Raw genomic sequence first — 19,522 nt, forward strand, 5'->3', positions numbered from 1 at the left:
CACGTTATTGATTAGGAAAAGGCTATAAAATGTGAAGTGATGAGTTGTTGCTGTGGGTGGATTGCATGAGATTCTGTTTTAATCAATAACCACTGCTTACTCTTAAAGGAAATTATGCCTGAATTGAGTTCATAGTATTCACCCTGGGCTTCTCACAGCCGACAAGCTCCAGTGTGCTCAAACCTCATGCAAGAATACTGAAATGCTCTTCAAAAATAGCTTTATTAGCTATTTCATAAATATGATAATCAAAATAACTGTGGGTCATAATAATACCGTACAATAATATTTATGAGTTATGATACTAGATATGACTACTAGACGTGCTGTCTGTATTTCCAAACAGCACAATATGACTTTTCTAGGGAGAGAGAGAGGCGGTGGGGGGGGGGGGGGGGCGGACGTGCGTGCGCACACCACGCGCGCAGTCAAGACGCCTCGGAGCGGAGGACCTTCTCACTGAAATCAGTCTTGCAGCGGGTCACGCTTGCGCGTCCGTTAACGAAATCCTGCATTCGCGAGCATATTGAACAACACCACGCACCTCCCGTGCCCTTGGAGATCCAACCTCACGCGCAGGCTCGCGCGCAAGCTTCCTCCGACGTCCTCTCCCATTTGAATGAACTTGTTCAGATCTTCAGGACACTTCTCGGACATGAAGACTACTCGCAAGTGCCGCGCGCTTCTGTCCGTCGGGCTCAATCTGTCGGCTCTGCTGTTTTCAACCACGGCGTTCATCACCACCTACTGGTGCGAGGGCACGCAGAGGGTCCCCAAACCCACCTGCAGCACCGGGAGGACGCACAACTGCATCGACTACGGGCTGAACGAAACGGACCCCAGCAAAGTTCACTACAGCTGGGAAACGGGCGACGACCGCTTCATCTTCAGGCGTTTTCACACAGGGATCTGGTACTCCTGCGAGGAGAATATCCACGGTGAAGGTGAGGGTTTAGATCAGCCAGGAGGTTTGTTCCGTTAACATTTCATGCAAGTAAAACTAGATACTACTAGTCATGTAAAATAAACTTCTTTCTGTTACATTTCGAATTTGTTCTGTTATCAGAATGTTATCTGGCACGTTTGTGGATTTATTTCACAGTATTACACAGTCTGTGCGTGACTGGTCATGTTTCGAGGAGAGTAGACCTATGTAGATAATTCCTCAGTTTTTCGAACATTGCTCATGGTCACATTAATGTTTTTGCATATGCACATGAAGTCGCATCGCTTCAACAGGTTGAGCATAAAGTTGTTTGAATGGCCAAGGCTATATGGAGCAATGCTTACACTGAACGCAATCAAACGTTTGTCAGAATCCAGATGTATGTGGTTTACCCAAGCTTTGGCTCAATTTGTGTGGAATCTGAAAAATGCTATGCCTTTTGAAATAACTGATGTTTTTTATATTTTTAAGTAAAATTTGATTAAAATATATATATATATATAAACGTATTTTAACATTTTTATAGAGTACCACTAAATGTATTAAATGAACAGCTGGTTTGACAAACAACAAACAAACAAACAAACAAACATAACATTACTAATTCTCACTGTGTTGAGAATGACTTTAACATTTAAATGTACGTCCCTTTAAACACTTGAAATCAGAATGTTATTAAACTAATGATGAACTTAGGTCATTCTTAAAAAGTCCACCATATTTTCTGTTATTCAGTGTGAGAGACACTTTGTTTATATCACACTTGCGTTGTTTAAACTCCCCTGAAGTGTTAAACAGCTGTCCAGCACGACACCACAAAAATACTACAAAATGCCTTTAAACATCTATTTATTACATAGGCCTATATCTACCTATATTACTATATGGAAAATATACGTTTGAAGGTTTACAGGCACAGACTGCAAATATGCCGCCTTCTCACGATCTCAGCTGTGTTCACACAAGCACCTTAGCCAATAGTAGACACGACTGACTGTGAATGATGTTCAACACGGTAATAAATCCAATCGATTCGGCTTAAGGGAGGAGGGAGAGAAATATAAATGGGCTTGGCAGTGATCACATTTATGAGGATTAGGTTGTGTGACTTGATGAGTTTATTTCAGAAAAGGTTGCTGACACCATTCTCCATTGGGTATAACAAATAGACTCCTGATTAATCTGGCTGTGGCATTAAAAAAAATCTAGCAAAATATATTTATATATTTCTCAACAGTAATCTACAATGATCTCCTGCAGCTGTTGTCAGACATGACAAAAAGTATAAATATACAACCAAACTTTATATTGGTTGAGATATAATTTGCATATTTGGTTGGTATGCATCCTCAGAATCTGAACAGCTGCATTGTAAACCTTTATTTTGTAACGCAGGGTACACAAGTACACACTGGGGTAGTGGAATGGGGTGAGAAGACATGTGACTGTGGAGGTTTGGTGGACAGGGACCTTGGGGAGTGTAAACCCGCATTCTGTGGTACCTTTGCTGGGTAGCCCCTCTCTCACTGAACCCGGGGCTGAGCTGGCAATCAGGGACCGTGTTGTGAAAATAATTTAGGAGTTAGTGAGCAGTCGTGGGATCTTAATTCACAATTCACATCCTAGCAATGCACTGGCATGCTGTAACACTTAGCAATCATTACTAGAAAAAAAGTCCTGTACATTATATAGACAGTCACCTTCTACTAAGTCTCAGACAGCAGATTAAATACTTAAGATCAGATCAAAGGCCGGGAGTCTTTATTAATTCTCAATGTGAGGAATTCAGGCTGTAAATGATTAGAGCTTTTCATTATGTGATGATAAAATGTTAACGTGACACTGTTGCATTGTTTTGTAAATGGATATTTAACAACGCACTGACAACATGATAAGGGAGGGGAGTAAACACATCGTAAACAGACCAGGCATCACCAGGGTTTAATAATCCCTCAGAGACCCAAACTGAATGAACGCCCCCTGGAGCCGGGTCAGATTTAATTCTGCAGTGGTAAACATGACCCAATCACTGTCTGAATCATTTCATGTTCCTGTGGTTGTTTCATATTCATGTCTCCTCTAACAGGACATAAAGAGCATTATGGCCAGCAGAGAACCGTTTGTCAGTGGCAACTGTTATGAAGTGGAATAATGCTGATTAACAGTAAAGCGCATACTGTACTAAATTGGCTAAATTACCTGGAAAGACCGTTAAATATGAAATAAAAGACAGGTTCTATATTTTATTTATGTTCATAATGGTTCATAGAGCTGGGAACGGTACCTCAAAAATGAACACTGGCTTTGTGGATCATGTGATGTCATTTACATGAATGACTGTCTCTGCGTTCAGAGTCGCTGGTGCTTTCAGACCCGCTGCTACGTGACTCCTTTCAGTCTCTTCTGTGAGAAGTGCTCTCAAAAACAAGCAGGCCAGCTCTGGCAATGAGCTGAAAACACATGCTGTTTGCTGATATTCATGTGAGAGTCCCGTCTGCAGGAAGGACATTCTCTCAGCACCTCCTCTTGACAGTTGTGGACTTACGTTGTTCCAGTCATACTCCTAACTGGCTTCGTAGGTTTGCTTTGACAAAGAGCCCACAGGGAAAATGAATGTGGGAGATTCTCAGCCACCTATTTTATATGTTCCTAAAACTCACGAATGCTTTACATGACACATAAATAAGTTCATGTTTAGTGTTGCTTGTTGTAAATTGCAATGTTTGTTTTATATTTAGTATTAAAAAAATAGATTTATACTCTTTTATATCAGGGACCTCCCGCAAATGAGGTCTTTCCTGTGCCTTCTGGCATAACTAATATTTCACTTGAATAGAAAATTCAGAACCAGTATTTTCCGTATACGATTGCATAAAAACCGTATACAATCAGACATTTAATGAATTGTCTATTCACAATACACAGTCATCAAAGCTTATCTTCAGCGGACTTATTGAAGCTTTAAGGGAATGGCGATTTCATGCTCTGAGACTGCACATGGCTAAAATCCCCTTAACATTTTCAATCCAGGACAGAGATGTCCAAAATGGCCAAATGTGAATTTTCTGGAGGTGCAGTTTTCATTCTCTGTTCAGATTAAGCACAAGGGATCACTTGTGTAACTCTCGGTAGATTAAGCTCATCTTCGGCCACTTATCTTTTAGACAGGGAACCACTTAGAGACCTTAAAAGATTAGTGGAACACATAGAAGAGTGAAATGCTCTTTGTATCAGGTGCTGACTTGACACCATGTGCATTGAATTCAAAGTACCATAATCTGTCTAAATGTCTTTTTAATATGATTACCATCGCTACCTCCTGGATAACCATCACTCACTTTCTATTACCACTCTGTTCTAGCTTCAAACTACACACAAAGCCACATTGTACTTCCTTTAGTGATCTGATCTCTTTTTCATTTTGTACTCAGTGACATTTGACTAATTTTTGTGTCTTTCAAAAGTTTTCTAAAAGTAATTTAACAACATTTACGTCATAGAAAGCCCATAAGGTTTTTAAACGCTTACCTTGCAAGTACATGCAGTTTAAGCATGATATATTTGAAATGACGAGTCGTGTTATGCCTGCGTAGTTGCCCCAATACTGGTTAATTAAATCCGCTCTCTTAATTAGAGCACGCGGAAAGGGCACTCAGGAAGCCCCACCCCCCCCCACAACACTTTTTACTTTTCTGAGGCTTTTTATTTTTTCAAAACAAGATAAACAAAACAACGAAATCCTACAAAATGCGTTGCAGCGTTAATCCTTTTGAAATTGTTATGGGCTTTCGACCTTATAGTTAAGAGGGCAGGTGAATTCCCCTCGTAGCCTCTTAAGGAAGCACAGAGGGGCATCGTGGTTCTATTCACTGACAGAGGGGCATCGTGGTTCTATTCACTGATGGAGGGGCATCGTGGTTCTATTCACTAACAGAGGGGCATCATGGTTCTATTCACTGACGGAGGGGCATCGTGGTTCTATTCACTAACAGAGGGGCATCATGGTTCTATTCACTGACGGAGGGGCATCGTGGTTCTTTTCACTGACAGAGGGGCATCGTGGTTCTATTCACTAACAGAGAGGCATCATGGTTCTATTCACTGACGGAGGGGCATTGTGGTTCTATTCACTAACAGAGGGGCATCATGGTTCTATTCACTGACGGAGGGGCATCGTGGTTCTTTTCACTGATGGAGGAGCATCATGGTTTTCTCTACTGACAGAGAGGCATCATAGGTCTCCTCATTAACAGGGGCATCATGGTTCTCTTCACTGATGGATGGGCATCATGGCTCTTTTCACTGCCTAACCCTACATCTCATCCTTTTAAGGTCAGGAAGCAACTCTTGTGAAACAGTCCCCATGTGCTACACACCGCTCTCTCACATGTAATTGGCGGCTTCAGACGGAGTTTTAGGTGTTTCCTGGCAATTCACGTGGACGGCCATTTCTGTTAAAGCTCTCTCTGTGTTAGGTTTGTGTCACCTTCCTGACTCCACATGCTTAGTGTTAGAGCGAAGCCTCGAGCCACCTCCCTCGGGGACATGTGCTTTGTCATTGTGTCCATTCTTTCAATCTGGATGTGTTGCGCCATGCAGTCAGAGTTGTGGCTTATGTCAGTGGGAACTTGGAAACAGGTATTGTGTGTGTGTGTGTGTGTGTGTGTGTGTGTGTGCGTGCGTGTGAGTGTGTGTGCGTGCGTGTGTGTGTGTGCGTGTGTGTTGGGGGGGTTGGGTGGCACCAGTTCTCATGAGTAATTTCACATAAAATTTATAATTCCAGCATCCTCCTTTAAGGTCCCAAAGTTAAAATGCTGACGTTTTTATGTAGGGCTGCTCCAGAGACATGGAGGAAGTGCTAAAAGTGTCTCTCTGTCTACCCGTGCCAGAGATTTAGCTTTCTTTGTACATAACAGACCTTAGCCGAGCCGAGACATGTTTCGGGGAGTCGTAAAGTCCGGACGAGCGCTTTAAAGATGAAGTGAACTGGCCTGGGTGATTGGTGCTCCTAGAGGCAGCGGAGCACAGACGTTAACACAGCGGTTCCTTCTGCTCTTTTCTAGGTGAGAAATGCAGGAGCTTTATTGATCTGGCCCCAGCGTCGGAGAGAGGTGAGTAATGGCAGCCATTAGGCCAACCTTGAGGCCCGTCGGACGGCACGTACCGCAAGCCCCGAATAGCACGTTTTGTATCTCTGCCCCTGTGAAGTTCTTATTTCTATTTATATATGCACTAACTATGTTTATGTATCTGTATTTTATACAGATAGCCCAGTTGTTGTCCTGATGAGTAATATATGCAAATATGAAATATTGTTTCCAAAATCCAATTTTTTACGTTTTTATTTTTTTTATCAAAGTTTACACAGGAATCGCAATGGGTCAGTCCAAATCCACAATGGGTCAGTCAAAATCTGCAATGGGTCACTCCAAATCCACAATGGCATTGGATTATGTTTTATTTTTACTTTGCTGCTTCTTGTGACTTAACAGATGGTCTCTGATAGATAAAGCGAAGAGTCAGCGTATTTTAGAGCAGGACTGCAGGGGTCCATGATGTCTTTTCTGCTGTAGGTTCAAGACGAGGGCATCTTTCCATAAAGGATTCATAGGAACTACAAGTCAAACTGACTTTACTGGATTTCATTCAGTGTGCTCGATTATCAGGTTTTGTATGAATGCTGAATTTCATTTAAGGTTGTAAAATCTGCCCCAAACTCTAGACTTGACGATTCACAGCTTTAACTACAAGAATGCAGGCCACCCTGGTCATAACTCTGTCCTCCACAGTACATTAACAACAGCCCTATTAGGTATCCAAACAAACAGTAGAACAGTAGAAGAAACTTGTCTCTGTGGGCATTGAGCACAAAAACAAAAATGGAAAAACTCAGAACAAAAATGGAAATACAAACAAGATGAATCAATTAGTGGCGAAAGTGTTCATGTGTGTAGGCCTTTCTGTGATACAGTTTGGTAGTTATATGAGATAAAATGTGCAATCCATTGAGATTTGCCCATCCTTTCACATACACACACGTGCAAAACAAAGATCACCTGCTAATCTGTGAAAATTATTCCAGATGATGCCCAGTTCTACTGGAGAAGTAGCCTACCACATTTGAGATAAGAAATTTAATTTCTTCACAAATCATCTCTCCCTAATGACTCTGCCCTAATCAATCTACAGTTGGTAAAACCCATGATTAATTCTTAACAACTACTGAAGAAAACTAATTGTGCTCACAAATCAGATCTATTCACAGCTGCCCAGAAATATATTTGTGAAGAATTACACAACTTTCACTGCTGCTCTGTCACATTGTGTGAAAGTTTAAATTATGAATAGGAACCGTTAAAACTCGACGTCTCACATTTCCTGAGTACAATGTCAAAATGAGAATAAATTAAGGAGGCCACTAAATGACTTCATTCTGATTTGTAGTTAACTGCTGTCTTATAGGTATAGTGGAGTAAGTAAAAACAGTGGAACTGGAAGGCAATCGGACGGCAGTCCTGATTTTCAGTTGTTGACTGTGTCATCCTGAGGTTACAGTTCTCAGTCATCTTGAGTGCATGAGACAACTCAGAGTCTGAGTCAAGAGAAGCTTCTGGAAGCCAGCTCTTCTGGGTACCAGGGAAGCCTACTGTCTGTGGTAGAGTTTGATCAATACACGGCAGTTCTTCAAAGATACTCCACTGCACTAGATCTCTAGAAGTTGACTGCCCCAGAAGTAAATATCGCACGTTACTGTCACATTTCGGACCTGGATCTTCTCGCCACCCCGTCTCTCCGACAGACGGCCCAGAATATCTGTGGAGAAAGTTATTCTGGCGTACGAAGGAAAACCCGAGCAAGGTTCGACAAGGACGAAGTTCAACGAGACGTCTGGAAATGGTATCAGCACGTGTCTCAGTGAGAGGGACAATGGTGCGGAGCACAACACACACCCAACCCTCTGTCTGGCCTTTCCCTGTGGCAGCACCCAGTCAGTGGTGCGAGCACTATGGCTACATACTGGGGGAAACACCCTCGAGGCCGGTTGACAGATAAGACGTCTCCCCTGACTGATCAAATAAGAAGTCAGTTTCTCCGTGATCCAGCAGAAGGGCTTTTGTGCTCTCTGCCACAGCTGTTGCTGTCATGGCAACTGACGCTAATGAGAGCAGTGCCCTAGTGAGAGCTCACATCATCTGTTTATCTCCTTGCTGTTTATCTTTGTCTTCAGTGTCTACGTCTCATGCAGTATGATATTGCGAAGTGGCATATATGGACAAAGATCGCCTCCGGCTTTGGTCTTAATTTACTGAAAACAGCTATTCTATTAACAAATAAATGTATTGATGTTTAGTGTGGGGATTCCCTGCTGGTAATGGACATCAGTCACTCATCATGGAGACTAGCATGCTTCAAGCTACTTCACAGGTTCATGGTCACTCACTCTCACTCTGGTTTGACCCGCTGTTCCTCATGCTGTGTGGCTATTAGTGGCAGACACCATTCAGAAACACCAGGGCGTCCTCGCAGACAGCCTGTCCAAAATCCGTGGCAAAAATTGCTCAATCCTTCTGAGCCCGCAGCTGTCAGACGCGTTTCCATCCGCTAATAACGAAGGCAGAGGCGAGGCACATCGCACTTTCACCTAACTACACGAACAGTACTGACAGAGTGAATTATGGAATGATTGTGCAGTGCTCACCGATATGTTTGTGTGTTGTGTGTGTGTGTGTGTGTGTGTGTGTGTGTGTGTGTGTGTGTGTGTGTGTGTGTGTGTGTGTGTGGGCTGCAGGTGTCCTTTGGTTGTCAGTGGTCTCCGAGGTGCTATACATCATGCTCCTGGTGGTTGGCTTCAGTCTAATGTGCCTGGAGCTTTTTCATTCCAGTAACGTGATTGATGGGCTGAAGCTCAACGCCTTCGCGGCTGTCTTCACCGTGCTCTCAGGTTAGCTCCTCCCCCTGTCCTGTTACCACTCTCAAACATGCTAGATCTCTCAGGTTAGCTCCTCCTCCTGCCCAGCTACCACTCTCAAACATGTTAGATCTCTCAGGTTAGCTCCTCCCCCTGCCCAGCTACCACTCTCACACATGCTAGATCTCTCAGGTTAGCTCCTCCTCCTGTCCAACTGCCACTCTCAAACATGCTAAATCTCTCAGGTTAGCTCCTCCTCCTGTCCAACTGCCACTCTCACACATGCTAGATCTCTCAGGTTGGCTCCTCCCCCTGTCCTGTTACCACTCTCAAACATGCTAGATCTCTCAGGTTAGCTCCTCCCCCTGCTCAGCTGCCACTCTCAAACATGCTAGATCTCTCAGGTTAGCTCCTCCCCCTGTCCTGTTACCACTCTCAAACATGCTAGATCTCTCAGGTGAGCTCCTCCCCCTGTCCAACTGCCACTCTCAAACATGCTAGATCTCTCAGGTTAGCTCCTCCCCCTGCCCAGCTGCCACTCTCACACATGCTAGATCTCTCAGGTTAGCTCCTCCCCCTGCCCAGCTGCCACTCTCACACATGCTAGATCTCTCAGGTTAGCTCCTCCCCCTGTCCAGTTACCACTCTCACACAGGCCAATGACACAACCCCCATGAGACGCACGGCTCCAGCACCTCCTCATGCTCCTTTTCCCTCCTCCTGATGATGAGGTAAAACAGTCCAGGTGTTGTTTGCCTTCCTTGTTTAACTATAGTGAGAATGAAACCTGTTTACTTTGGGGGCTTGTCAACATCAGTCTTGGTTTATATGGGGGCGGGGCAAATAGCATGCAGTACTGTGCTGCAGACAGATGGCTCACTGGTTAGAGATGCAGACAGAAGGTGGTGGAGTTCAGTGTTTAAGGGAACGTAGCTCTTGCACTGAAGGGCAGCAGCTTCTAAGATCTCAGATTTTTAAGCACTGCTGTTTGCCTCAAAGAAACAAAAAATACCCAGACTGCTCTAGGGAAAGCTTGCCAAGGGAACCTTCTTATCTTCAAAACAATTACTTATTGTCATAAATAAATAAATGGCCGAACAAAATGAATAAATAAAACTTTGACTTGTTGAGCTCCAGAGGTCAGAAATGCCAGGAAGGGAACGCTAGTTTTCAGTTTACCGACAAACGGCAAAACTGGAGAAGGTTGAGAGGGTTTCTGGTGGAAACAGTTGCCCTTGGCCACTTTTCCCGGCTTCCCCAGGCGTCCTGCGGTGGCCGCCGTCCTGCCTGTGTGCAGGGTGGTTCCCACCCTGTGCCCCAGGGGCAGCACAGAGGTAAACCTGTGCTGCCGGTCCGCCACACACAGCTGCTGCTTTTCCGACCCAGGACGTTGTGATTGGCCCCTGTGGCCCTTGGAACCATTTGCTAGGGCCTGTGATTCTCGATAATTCCAGCCGTGGCATGCGTTCAGCACATGGGCTTTGGGAGAGATCTCCTAGCCTGAGATGGGCCTCCACTCAGACAGCTGGCGTGGGTTAAAAAGGTTCATGCTACGGCTGTTTCTCTTTATCAGCCACCAGCTGAGGACATGCTGTCAGTATCTTTCACCAGTACCTCCTGTAACAAAAAGCAAGATATCCACGTTTTATTGATGCTGGATACCTAATGCTGTTAAACATTTATGCACTGGTTGTTTACAAAAATCTAAATACTGGCCTGAAACAGAGTGCAGTCTCAGGACAAAACCCTTCAAAACCCTTCAAAACCCTTCATAAACAAAAGTAATGATGCATATCATTGAATAAGCAATCAGGTGTTACTACAGGTAAAGGAGTTAGAATGGTGCATCTGTAGCAATAAATTATGCCTAAAGTTTGTCACTGGCATTAACTATAACTTAGCCTACTTTAAATACATTGCAGATATTTTGAAGTTACATAAGTTTGTTTCATCCAACTGTCTGAGGTTTGGAGCATACGCCATGTGCTTACACACGTACAGAGCTCAGAAAAAATTAATGTTTATATACAGAGATCCATAAATCTTCACTTGGTGTGGGATTCTGCACTTGTATACTTGTATATTAGCTACACATACCTGTACACATCTAAATATTCAGGTATATATTACTGAACTATATGCATTATATTCCACATTTCAAATTATTACATGCCATATATATATATATATATATATATATATATATATATATATATATATATATATATATATAGTGTGTGTGTGTGTGTGTATACAGCTAAATCCCCAGTGTTATGCTATAGTGATGCTGTGTTCATATCCATGCAGCTGGACTTCAGCGCGCATGGCAAGCATTGCATCAGCTCTGGGGAGCTCACTGTGGCACAGCTGAACGGTATGACTCAGTCATGTGTGTGTGTGTGTGTGTGTGTGTGCAGGACTCCTGGGGATGGTGGCACACATGATGTATACGCAGGTGTTCCAGATCACCGTCAGCCTGGGGCCCGAGGACTGGAGGCCACACACGTGGGACTACGGCTGGTCTTTCTGGTCAGTCTGCCGGCCAGTCTGTGTGCCACGTAAAACCACTGCACCCCCCCCCCCCCCCCCCCCCCCCCCCCACCCCGTCTTCTAATCAACACTCAGGTCTCAAAAAGGTCAATCAACAGAGCTTTCTGCCTCTTGTGTGGATTCTTAGGGGTCAGTTCTGTCTGTAGGAGTGTGTCTCTGCCACTCGAGGCTGATACAGATGGAAGTTGACACAGGCGGACGCTTAGGGGACACTGTTGTGACACAGGCGGACGCTTAGGGGACACTTGTGACACAGGCGGACGCTTAGGGGACACTGTTGTGACACAGCAGGACGCTTAGGGGACACTGTTGTGACACAGGCGGGCGCTTAGGGGACACTGTTGTGACACAGGCGGACGCTTAGGGGACACTGTTGTGACACAGGCGGACGCTTAGGGGACACTGTTGTGACACAGGCGGACGCTTAGGGGACACTGTTGTGACACAGCAAGACGCTTAGGGGACACTGTTGTCCCCTAAGCCTTGCTGATATGAATGAGTTTGGGCCTGTCGCGTTCTCCCTCTGCATATTTGAATGGTCCACAGGAAGAAGTGATCTAAAATGTCTTCAGAAACGTCTTTTATGCTCGTTCTAATTTTCTCACATTGAGAGGACACGGTTCATGTTAATAGTGCCTGATACTACATTGTAATTAAACAGTAATACTGAATCTTAAGGCGCTTTTTTTTGAAGAACAACTAATTGCTGTTTTTTTTTGGCTGTTGGTGTTACTTTTTGCATTCTATTCTTCAAGGCTAATATTTCCGTTTACAGGTCTTATGTGTCATTACCTCCAAAGAATACCAGTAGAGAGGGAAACATTTTGGGAGGGAAAAATCTTATGTAAACCCAGACTACTGAACTGTACTAAAATGAGGATTATATAGGGCGGAATATTTGAATAAGTGTGTGGGTGTGTGACCCTGACCCTGATACACACATCTCATGCTAATGGAGCCCTATCTCTGGAAGTGCACTCCCCATTAATGTGTGCCTTATAGACTGCCTAGACTAAAGAGAAACACATCATGACGGGCCGAGCGAATGTGCTCAGAGCTCTGAGAATACTCACTTTGCCAAAACAATTCACCGAGTGGACAGAGACGCGTGTGAAGTGCCAAACTGCAGGCTTTTCAGCATTTTTTTTTGGAACTCCTAAGCTTGCCTCCATTGCGGGAGAGCGTTAGTGGAAGTGCTCGTAAAAGACATTCTGTGCGGCCGTTCCCTTCGAGGTCAACCTAGTCGGCACAGAAAGCCTAAATATAATAGCTGGCTATAATGACCAGAGCTCATTTTGTGTTCAGTGATGCACTTGACAGAAGGGAAGAAAATGCGCCATACCCATCGTCTGGCCGTCGTCTTGGCCATCGTCTGGCCATCGTCTGGCTCTTTGTCAGTGCAGAGTTTCTGACCACAGGATACAATTGTTGGATATTTTTGGATGGCAGACATCTCTGAGCCCAGCAGTGACATTGTCATTTTTTTTAACCCCAGCATCACTGCTAAACCTGATAAACCTGTGGTGGATTAACATTTAAAAACATGGAAGTTGCATGTCAGTAATGCTTCAGCCTGAGATGTAGTATACCAAACCCTGAAAGTGACCTCCTGCAGACCTTCCGCATAGACTTTCCATAGACTTCCCCAGGCTGGGATTTCAGCAGGATCTCTAGTGTAACGCAGCCACACGGGCTGTTAACTCCACTTATTGGTGAGACTTGATACGGCCCAAAATGTGTGTCAACCGCATCATTTATTTTGGATCATCTTCCTACCCTGCGCTTGATTGAATGCCGTGGGCGGTGCTGCCTCCCCACATAATCGTGGTCCACCGGGCCTACGACACGGCCCGAAGTGTGAGGAGCTGGTGGGAAAACCAAAGTCAATAATAAAAGTCCTGCCACACTGACATGATAGTGACACGGCCGTGGGAGGTTGAGGCATAGCCACACTGCTGGAGTTTTACACGTCAGTGCCATGGATGGCTCCAGAACGGCCTGCCACTCAAAAACGTCTGGCCTACGGCACCGCGGATTCTGGGCAGAATCTGGCAACCTGACGAAGGGCTAACATAAAGAGTGCATGGCAATAAATAGGTGTAACGTCGGTGGAGTCAGTGAGCGATGAGACAGACGTATGTGCTGAGCAGAGCAGGTTTATTAAGGACAGACCCGCTGGGGTCACGGTCCAGGTTCAACAAGCCAACACTGAGATTCATAGTGACTAACAACTAGGCAGAAAGCAAACTGGAGATAACTTGCAGGTTAAACAGACAAACAACAACAAGAAAGATTTCCACGTAGTCACAGCCAAACATAATACATCCAGAAACTCAAGATACATAACCAGGAACAATGTTCACACATTCAATAACCAGCACTGAACAAGACAAAGAACAGGGTTAAAAAACACTGGACTAACAAATGAAACAAATAGAAACAGGTGGGAATGATAATCAGGGGGCGGGGTTACAAATGTCATGGGAGGGGCAAGAGAAACACATAGGGAACCAAAACAAAGACACATGGCTAGAAAAAACAAACGGTACACCTGACAGGTGGGGGCGGAGCTAGATGTGACGGTAGGCTGTAAACTATGTGCAAATGCAGTGTGTTTTAACTCTATTCAAGAATTTCCAGTGTGTTTTTAATTAAGTTCAACTCTATTCAAGTATTTCCAGTGTGTTTTTAATTAAGTTAAACAATGTTAAAGTATTTCATTTTTCTAGCCTTGGCTTAAAAATGTTATGTATTATTTGACTTGTGTTTAATACTGTGCCACACGTTCCCTCCTTTTACAAACTAGTAGTGAAGACACGGATCCATCTCCTTAAGTCAGTGAAAATAAAACATATAGAGCACTTCCTTGTGTCCATGAAGTATAGGTTCACACAACAACACTCATACAATACACACACACACACATACACACACACACATATGATAGTCTAATTATGCACAATAACAAATGAACAAAGTCTAGTAATAAATAGCAATTACAAAAACTAATAACAATAAAATAAAACAATTATGACAATAATCTGTAATAAAAGTTATGTGAAAGTGGTCTCTCTTTCTCTCTAAAATATATTCTGTACTGTAGCGTGGACCAAGGGGTGATTAACTTTTCATGCAAGACAGCAAGAGATTTCATTATTCTGAACACAATTTCATTTATTTATTGTTTACTGCATTTTTGGAATTTTTTATTTAATATTTTCAGACATCTACAGTCAACCCCTTGCAGTGGGATTATGCTATGTAGTGGTTGAACACTGCAGTATAAAAGTTTGCAGAAACAAATTGGGAAGAGGTCCTTCATCAATGCTATCTATCTATCTATCTATCTATCTATCTATCTATCTATCTATCTATCTATCTATCTATCTATCTATCTATCTATCTATGCACAGGGCTAACTATATCTGTCTATCTATGGTTATGTATGTGGGTGTTTTTCCATGTAGTTATTTTTCATGCATTAATCAAGTTGGATTGCACTGATGTTTATATATAAATACATACACAGTATAACAGAACACACTGAAACCTCTGTGTCACACTTCCACTGGGTGGTCATATCGTTTGTCCTCACACCTCCACCTTCTAGCAGACCTGTGGGAGTCTGAGGGTGCTGTGCGTTATTTTCTGCTCCTAGGATTGTGCTCTTCTGGACTGAGATTGGTGTTGTCATTCCTGGGATCTTCTGGGGCTGCTCCTCCAGCTCTGGGTCACAACCCAATTGCCCCCATCATTACTGGGACAACCTTGGTGTTAACCTGCCATGTTCTCTCTGTTTGGTCTTTAAGTCCCTAGTATTTTTCCATCTTCACATATTTTTCCTTTGGGTGTTTCTATCATTTTGGACCGCCACACCTATTATCACTGCTGTTTTGTGCATCTTGCCTGCTGTCACAATGGCTGCTTTGTTAGCTACAACTTGTTTATCTATCTGGATCTGTAGGAACCTGTAGGGTCTCTGCCTTGTTGTTCACTACACTGCAGTTCATCCCAATTGGATTTGGGGGTGTCCAGCTGTTATGTTCCTGCATATGATCTTTGTCACTTGGTTTTGTCCCTCAGTGTATTCTTGCATCCTGCTCTAGGTGCTGGATTGTCTGTGAAGCTCCTTGTCTACGTCTCAGGTCTTCTCCGGAGTGATCTCTAGATCTTCATTGATTAATCTAGTTGATTTTATGCTGCCATTAGTGTCTTGCTGCTGTCCATTTCCAAGCATTGATAGAATTGTCAGCCAACTCTGCTATCTGTCAGCGGTACGTCCCACGGACAGGATTATCCTGCCACGGGTCCTCTGCTGCTTCCATGGTGACCACGTCTCCCAACTGAGGCTCGCCACCATCAACTCATCCTTGGGGGCCTTTTCATGGACGTATTCATGGAGGTTTCATGGAGGTTTCATAACTGACCTTCAGCAGAGGAACACACTCCCCCTCTTCTCGACTGGACGTTGGATCTTGGACAGAGTGAACATGCATTGAGAGGACTTATCTGGATCAACAGCTTCCTGTTCATCTCTCGGCTGCTGGGTATCTGATGACTTGCAGGGCATAAATGTTTATGGCTTTGATCTGATTTTTTCCAATTAAACTCTTGTGCACCTGCCTAACTCTATGGAGGTGTTCTATGGTCATTCTCATTTTTTCTCATGGTTCTAGTGTGACTGGAGAATCCCCCAAAATTTGTAGCTTTCCTTTAGGTCTGTGTTTATACACACACACACACACACACACACACACATGCATGCACACACTCACTCACACACAGATACATATATCAGCTGTGATGGAAATTGGATATTTGTATTGTGCAATTCCTAGCAAATTATTTTTGGTGCTTGGGCAAGAGTGCTTGAGACATACACCAGGCTCTGACAGGCATGAAAGTGGTATTTACATTGGCTGAATGACCACAGATGCTCTACTGGCCTCCATTAGACCAGGCTAAAATTGCTTCATTTGTTTTTTGCCATCTGGCCAATTCCTTTCAGTTTTTTGGCACCTCTATGCAAAGGAGAGGAACCTGTGATGCAGGGAGTAATTGAAGAGAAGGCTTGTTGAGACTCAGCAGCTCTGCTGGGTTCATTTTCTCAGCTCTGTTCCATTCTAGCACATTCAGGGCCCCTGAACTGGAATAGAGGGTTAATTTATCATCCATAAACTTTCAGAAAATCATTTTCAGCAAACGCGAAACGCTTTTGCCCATAGAGTCACGGGAAATAGGGAGGAATATCTCATGTGCAGTTGAAGATTTCCTATCTGATTGCACCCTAGCGGAGGGTCTAATCATCGTAACACCGTGTAGCGGTTTATTAATGATAATAATAATGAATAATGATGGTCTGTGTCCTTCCAGCTTGGCCTGGGGCTCCTTCACCTGCTGCATGGCCGCCTCCGTCACCACACTCAACTCCTACACCAAGACGGTGATCGAGTTCCGGCACAAGCGCAAGCTCTTCGAGCAGGGTCTCCGGGAGGAGCAGTCCTTCCTGGACGAGGAGGCCTTCCACTACTTCCGTGACAGGTCCGTGCAGTCAGTCTCGGGCTCAGTGGACGCATACCCGGGCCACGGGGGAGGCCACGGAGGAGGACACACGGGAGGCCGGGGGAAGCTGCGTGTACCCCCTGCCTCCATGGATCTGGGCGACAAGGCGGAGTCTCTGGGGGAGGAGCAATGCTGAACAGGAGGTGGGCCGCAGTGACAGGATCCGCCCCCTGGCCAGGACCTCTGCAGCTCAAATCCTGTTCAAAATCTGGGGACTGGCAGAGGAGAGGATAAAAAATATATAGTTTATATATGAATAGGATCAGTGGTCAAATGTGTTCCTCGTATATGAGAAAGAACGGACATAATGTGATGAGAAATATACTGAAACTGTGATATGCAAGCCGTGTGTGGGCATAGAGATTTCTGATTGTGAACCTAGTCTTGTGGGCGGGGTGGTTTTTCTATTATAGCGGTCTGTTTTTGGGACGGGCGGCAAGGGGGAGGGGAGGGGGGCATGGGTCAGAGGACACACGTACTAACACTGCCATCCGCAAAAAGGACCACGCAGTCGCGGATCAGCCCGGGTTAGGTAGCGTGGCGTTTTTTTGTAGAGGCCAGCGTATCCTTCCGCCACACTCCGTGGTCAGTGTGGCCAGCATGAACACGCCTTTAAGCGTAAACCTGCAGCTCCAACGAGTGCCTACGTCCCGCCGCGTTGCCCCCGACAACACACAGAAGCACAGTGTAGAGCAGATGGCGTCAGTCCCAACAATCACAGGCTTCAACAACTCGAATAGTTAAGGTTATCGCCACAAGCTAAGAGTCTGCCTGTTCTTGTGTGTGTACGTGTGTGTGTTTCAGATACATTAATGAACTGTTGAGCGACTGTCATCTTGTTTTTTTTTTTTTGACTATTTTTAAGATTTTACTGCTAATGTATTAACTATTTACTTATTCTATAACTTATTCTGTTTTGAATGTACAAAATATATATTTATCTATGTATGCATTAAAACCCTTGTATTTTTCATTTGAAATAAAAAAATTACCTTGTATTCTTCTTGCGTTTTTCTCTTAATATAATAAAATATGAAAATTAAAAGTGTTAAATTTGACCTCTGTAAATATTGCCAAGACATGGTTCATGCTACATTAACTGGAATGACAGGTGATACTCTATGTAGACAAAATGCAAATAACTGCTTTGCATTGTATTTTCATAATCGGTGAGATCTTTCATTTGAGATGATCGTGGCCCTTCTGTACAGGAGAAGTAATAGACGTATTTTGAACAAAGCTTGGCTTTCTGTTACGATGCTGTGAACAATATCACCACTCCTCCACAACATCTGTAGACAAACAGTGTGTAAAGGTTTCACTGAAATAATTTCCTGCCAATGCAGAATTTATGTCATTTGGGTGCTTAATTTAGACAATGTTTACTGGAAGTCATTAAATTGCTTGTTGTGGTGAACGGGTGTGTGGTTAGCAAAATGTACTCAGCATGGACAGCAGAAAACAAGGTGCTATGTCTGTTCAAATGGATTACAGTCCGGAATACCAAAGTTGTAATGCCCACCCTGCAGTTTTGAAATCCTGACTGAATTAAAGGACCACTAACATAAACGAACTGAATTGTTGAAAATTATTTGATTCTTTTTGATTCATTTCAGTTACATACATCCATTTATCTCCAAACGTAGAAAATGTGTAAAATGTGTAATCTTCAAAAAACATGGGTTATATATAACATTACCAACCCTAGCACGCAGCTCCCACACATGAGAACATTATTATATTTATGATTTGGATATTATAATAGCTCATTCCCTCTGGGGCATCTCTGCTGCAAGATAAATGCAGCATCTTGGCTAAAGACGCTGATGGCATCAGGTTTCTATGTCGCCCAGAACAAAAAGGCTCGGAGGCCTGCCAGATTGAGCGATGCTTACCAGATCTGTGTCACAGACGGTGATGCAGTCTGTACCACCACGACCAAACCCAGCCACCGAGCGAGGTGAGTGACTGCCAGATCCGCTCATGCGCTCCTGCCCGCGCACGCGAGGTTTATTTTATTTCCTCTCCGTTTTTTTGGCGGCTCTGGCAAACGTTGGTGGCCACACGCGGCCCGTGTGATCGTTGGGGGGCGGCGTCTAGCTCGATGCGGGCCTGCAACAGGTCCGTGTTTCGCGGTCGCGTAGGGCTAGGGAACAGTATAAGAGCACGGCGCCCTTCCATCTGGTCTCGCCATCAGCACCGGCCCAAGGACCCGGCCCAAGGACGCAGCCCGGACCCGAAACGCTCGCACGCCCGGTTCTCCATCTGTCTTGTCAAGCGGCCCATCCTCGTCCACATTCTGTCATTTCGGCTGTGGCCATCTGCAGCTGCCCTGCCATCTGCTCACCGTGCTCGCTCTGCAGGTGAGGCAGAGAAGGACTCCGGGTTAGTCAGGGATATGTCACCAGCTCGGGGTTAGTCAGGGATAGGTCACCAGCTCGGGGTTAGTCAGGGATAGGTCACCAGCTCGGGGTTAGTCAGGGATAGGTCACCAGCTCGGGGTTAGTCAGGGATAGGTCACCAGCTCGGGGTTAGTCAGGGATAGGTCACCAGCT

The 19,522-nt window shown here is 44.5% G+C and overlaps 1 protein-coding gene across 1 annotated transcript; it reads left to right on the forward strand.

Moving 5' to 3' along the window:
* The first annotated feature begins 421 nt into the window (after window positions 1–421).
* On the forward strand, window positions 422–17,374 carry gsg1l (gsg1-like). The gene is made up of 5 exons (XM_076983336.1): window positions 422–944; window positions 6,010–6,057; window positions 8,736–8,888; window positions 11,273–11,384; window positions 16,779–17,374. The coding sequence occupies exons 1-5, from the start codon at window positions 620–622 to the stop codon at window positions 17,101–17,103; spliced, it is 963 nt and encodes a 320-aa protein (XP_076839451.1). The 5' UTR covers window positions 422–619; the 3' UTR covers window positions 17,104–17,374.
* Window positions 17,375–19,522: the final 2,148 nt, after the last annotated feature.

The sequence above is a fragment of the Brachyhypopomus gauderio genome, chromosome 2, assembly GCF_052324685.1.
Source record: "Brachyhypopomus gauderio isolate BG-103 chromosome 2, BGAUD_0.2, whole genome shotgun sequence".
NCBI classification, from domain to species: domain Eukaryota; kingdom Metazoa; phylum Chordata; class Actinopteri; order Gymnotiformes; family Hypopomidae; genus Brachyhypopomus; species Brachyhypopomus gauderio.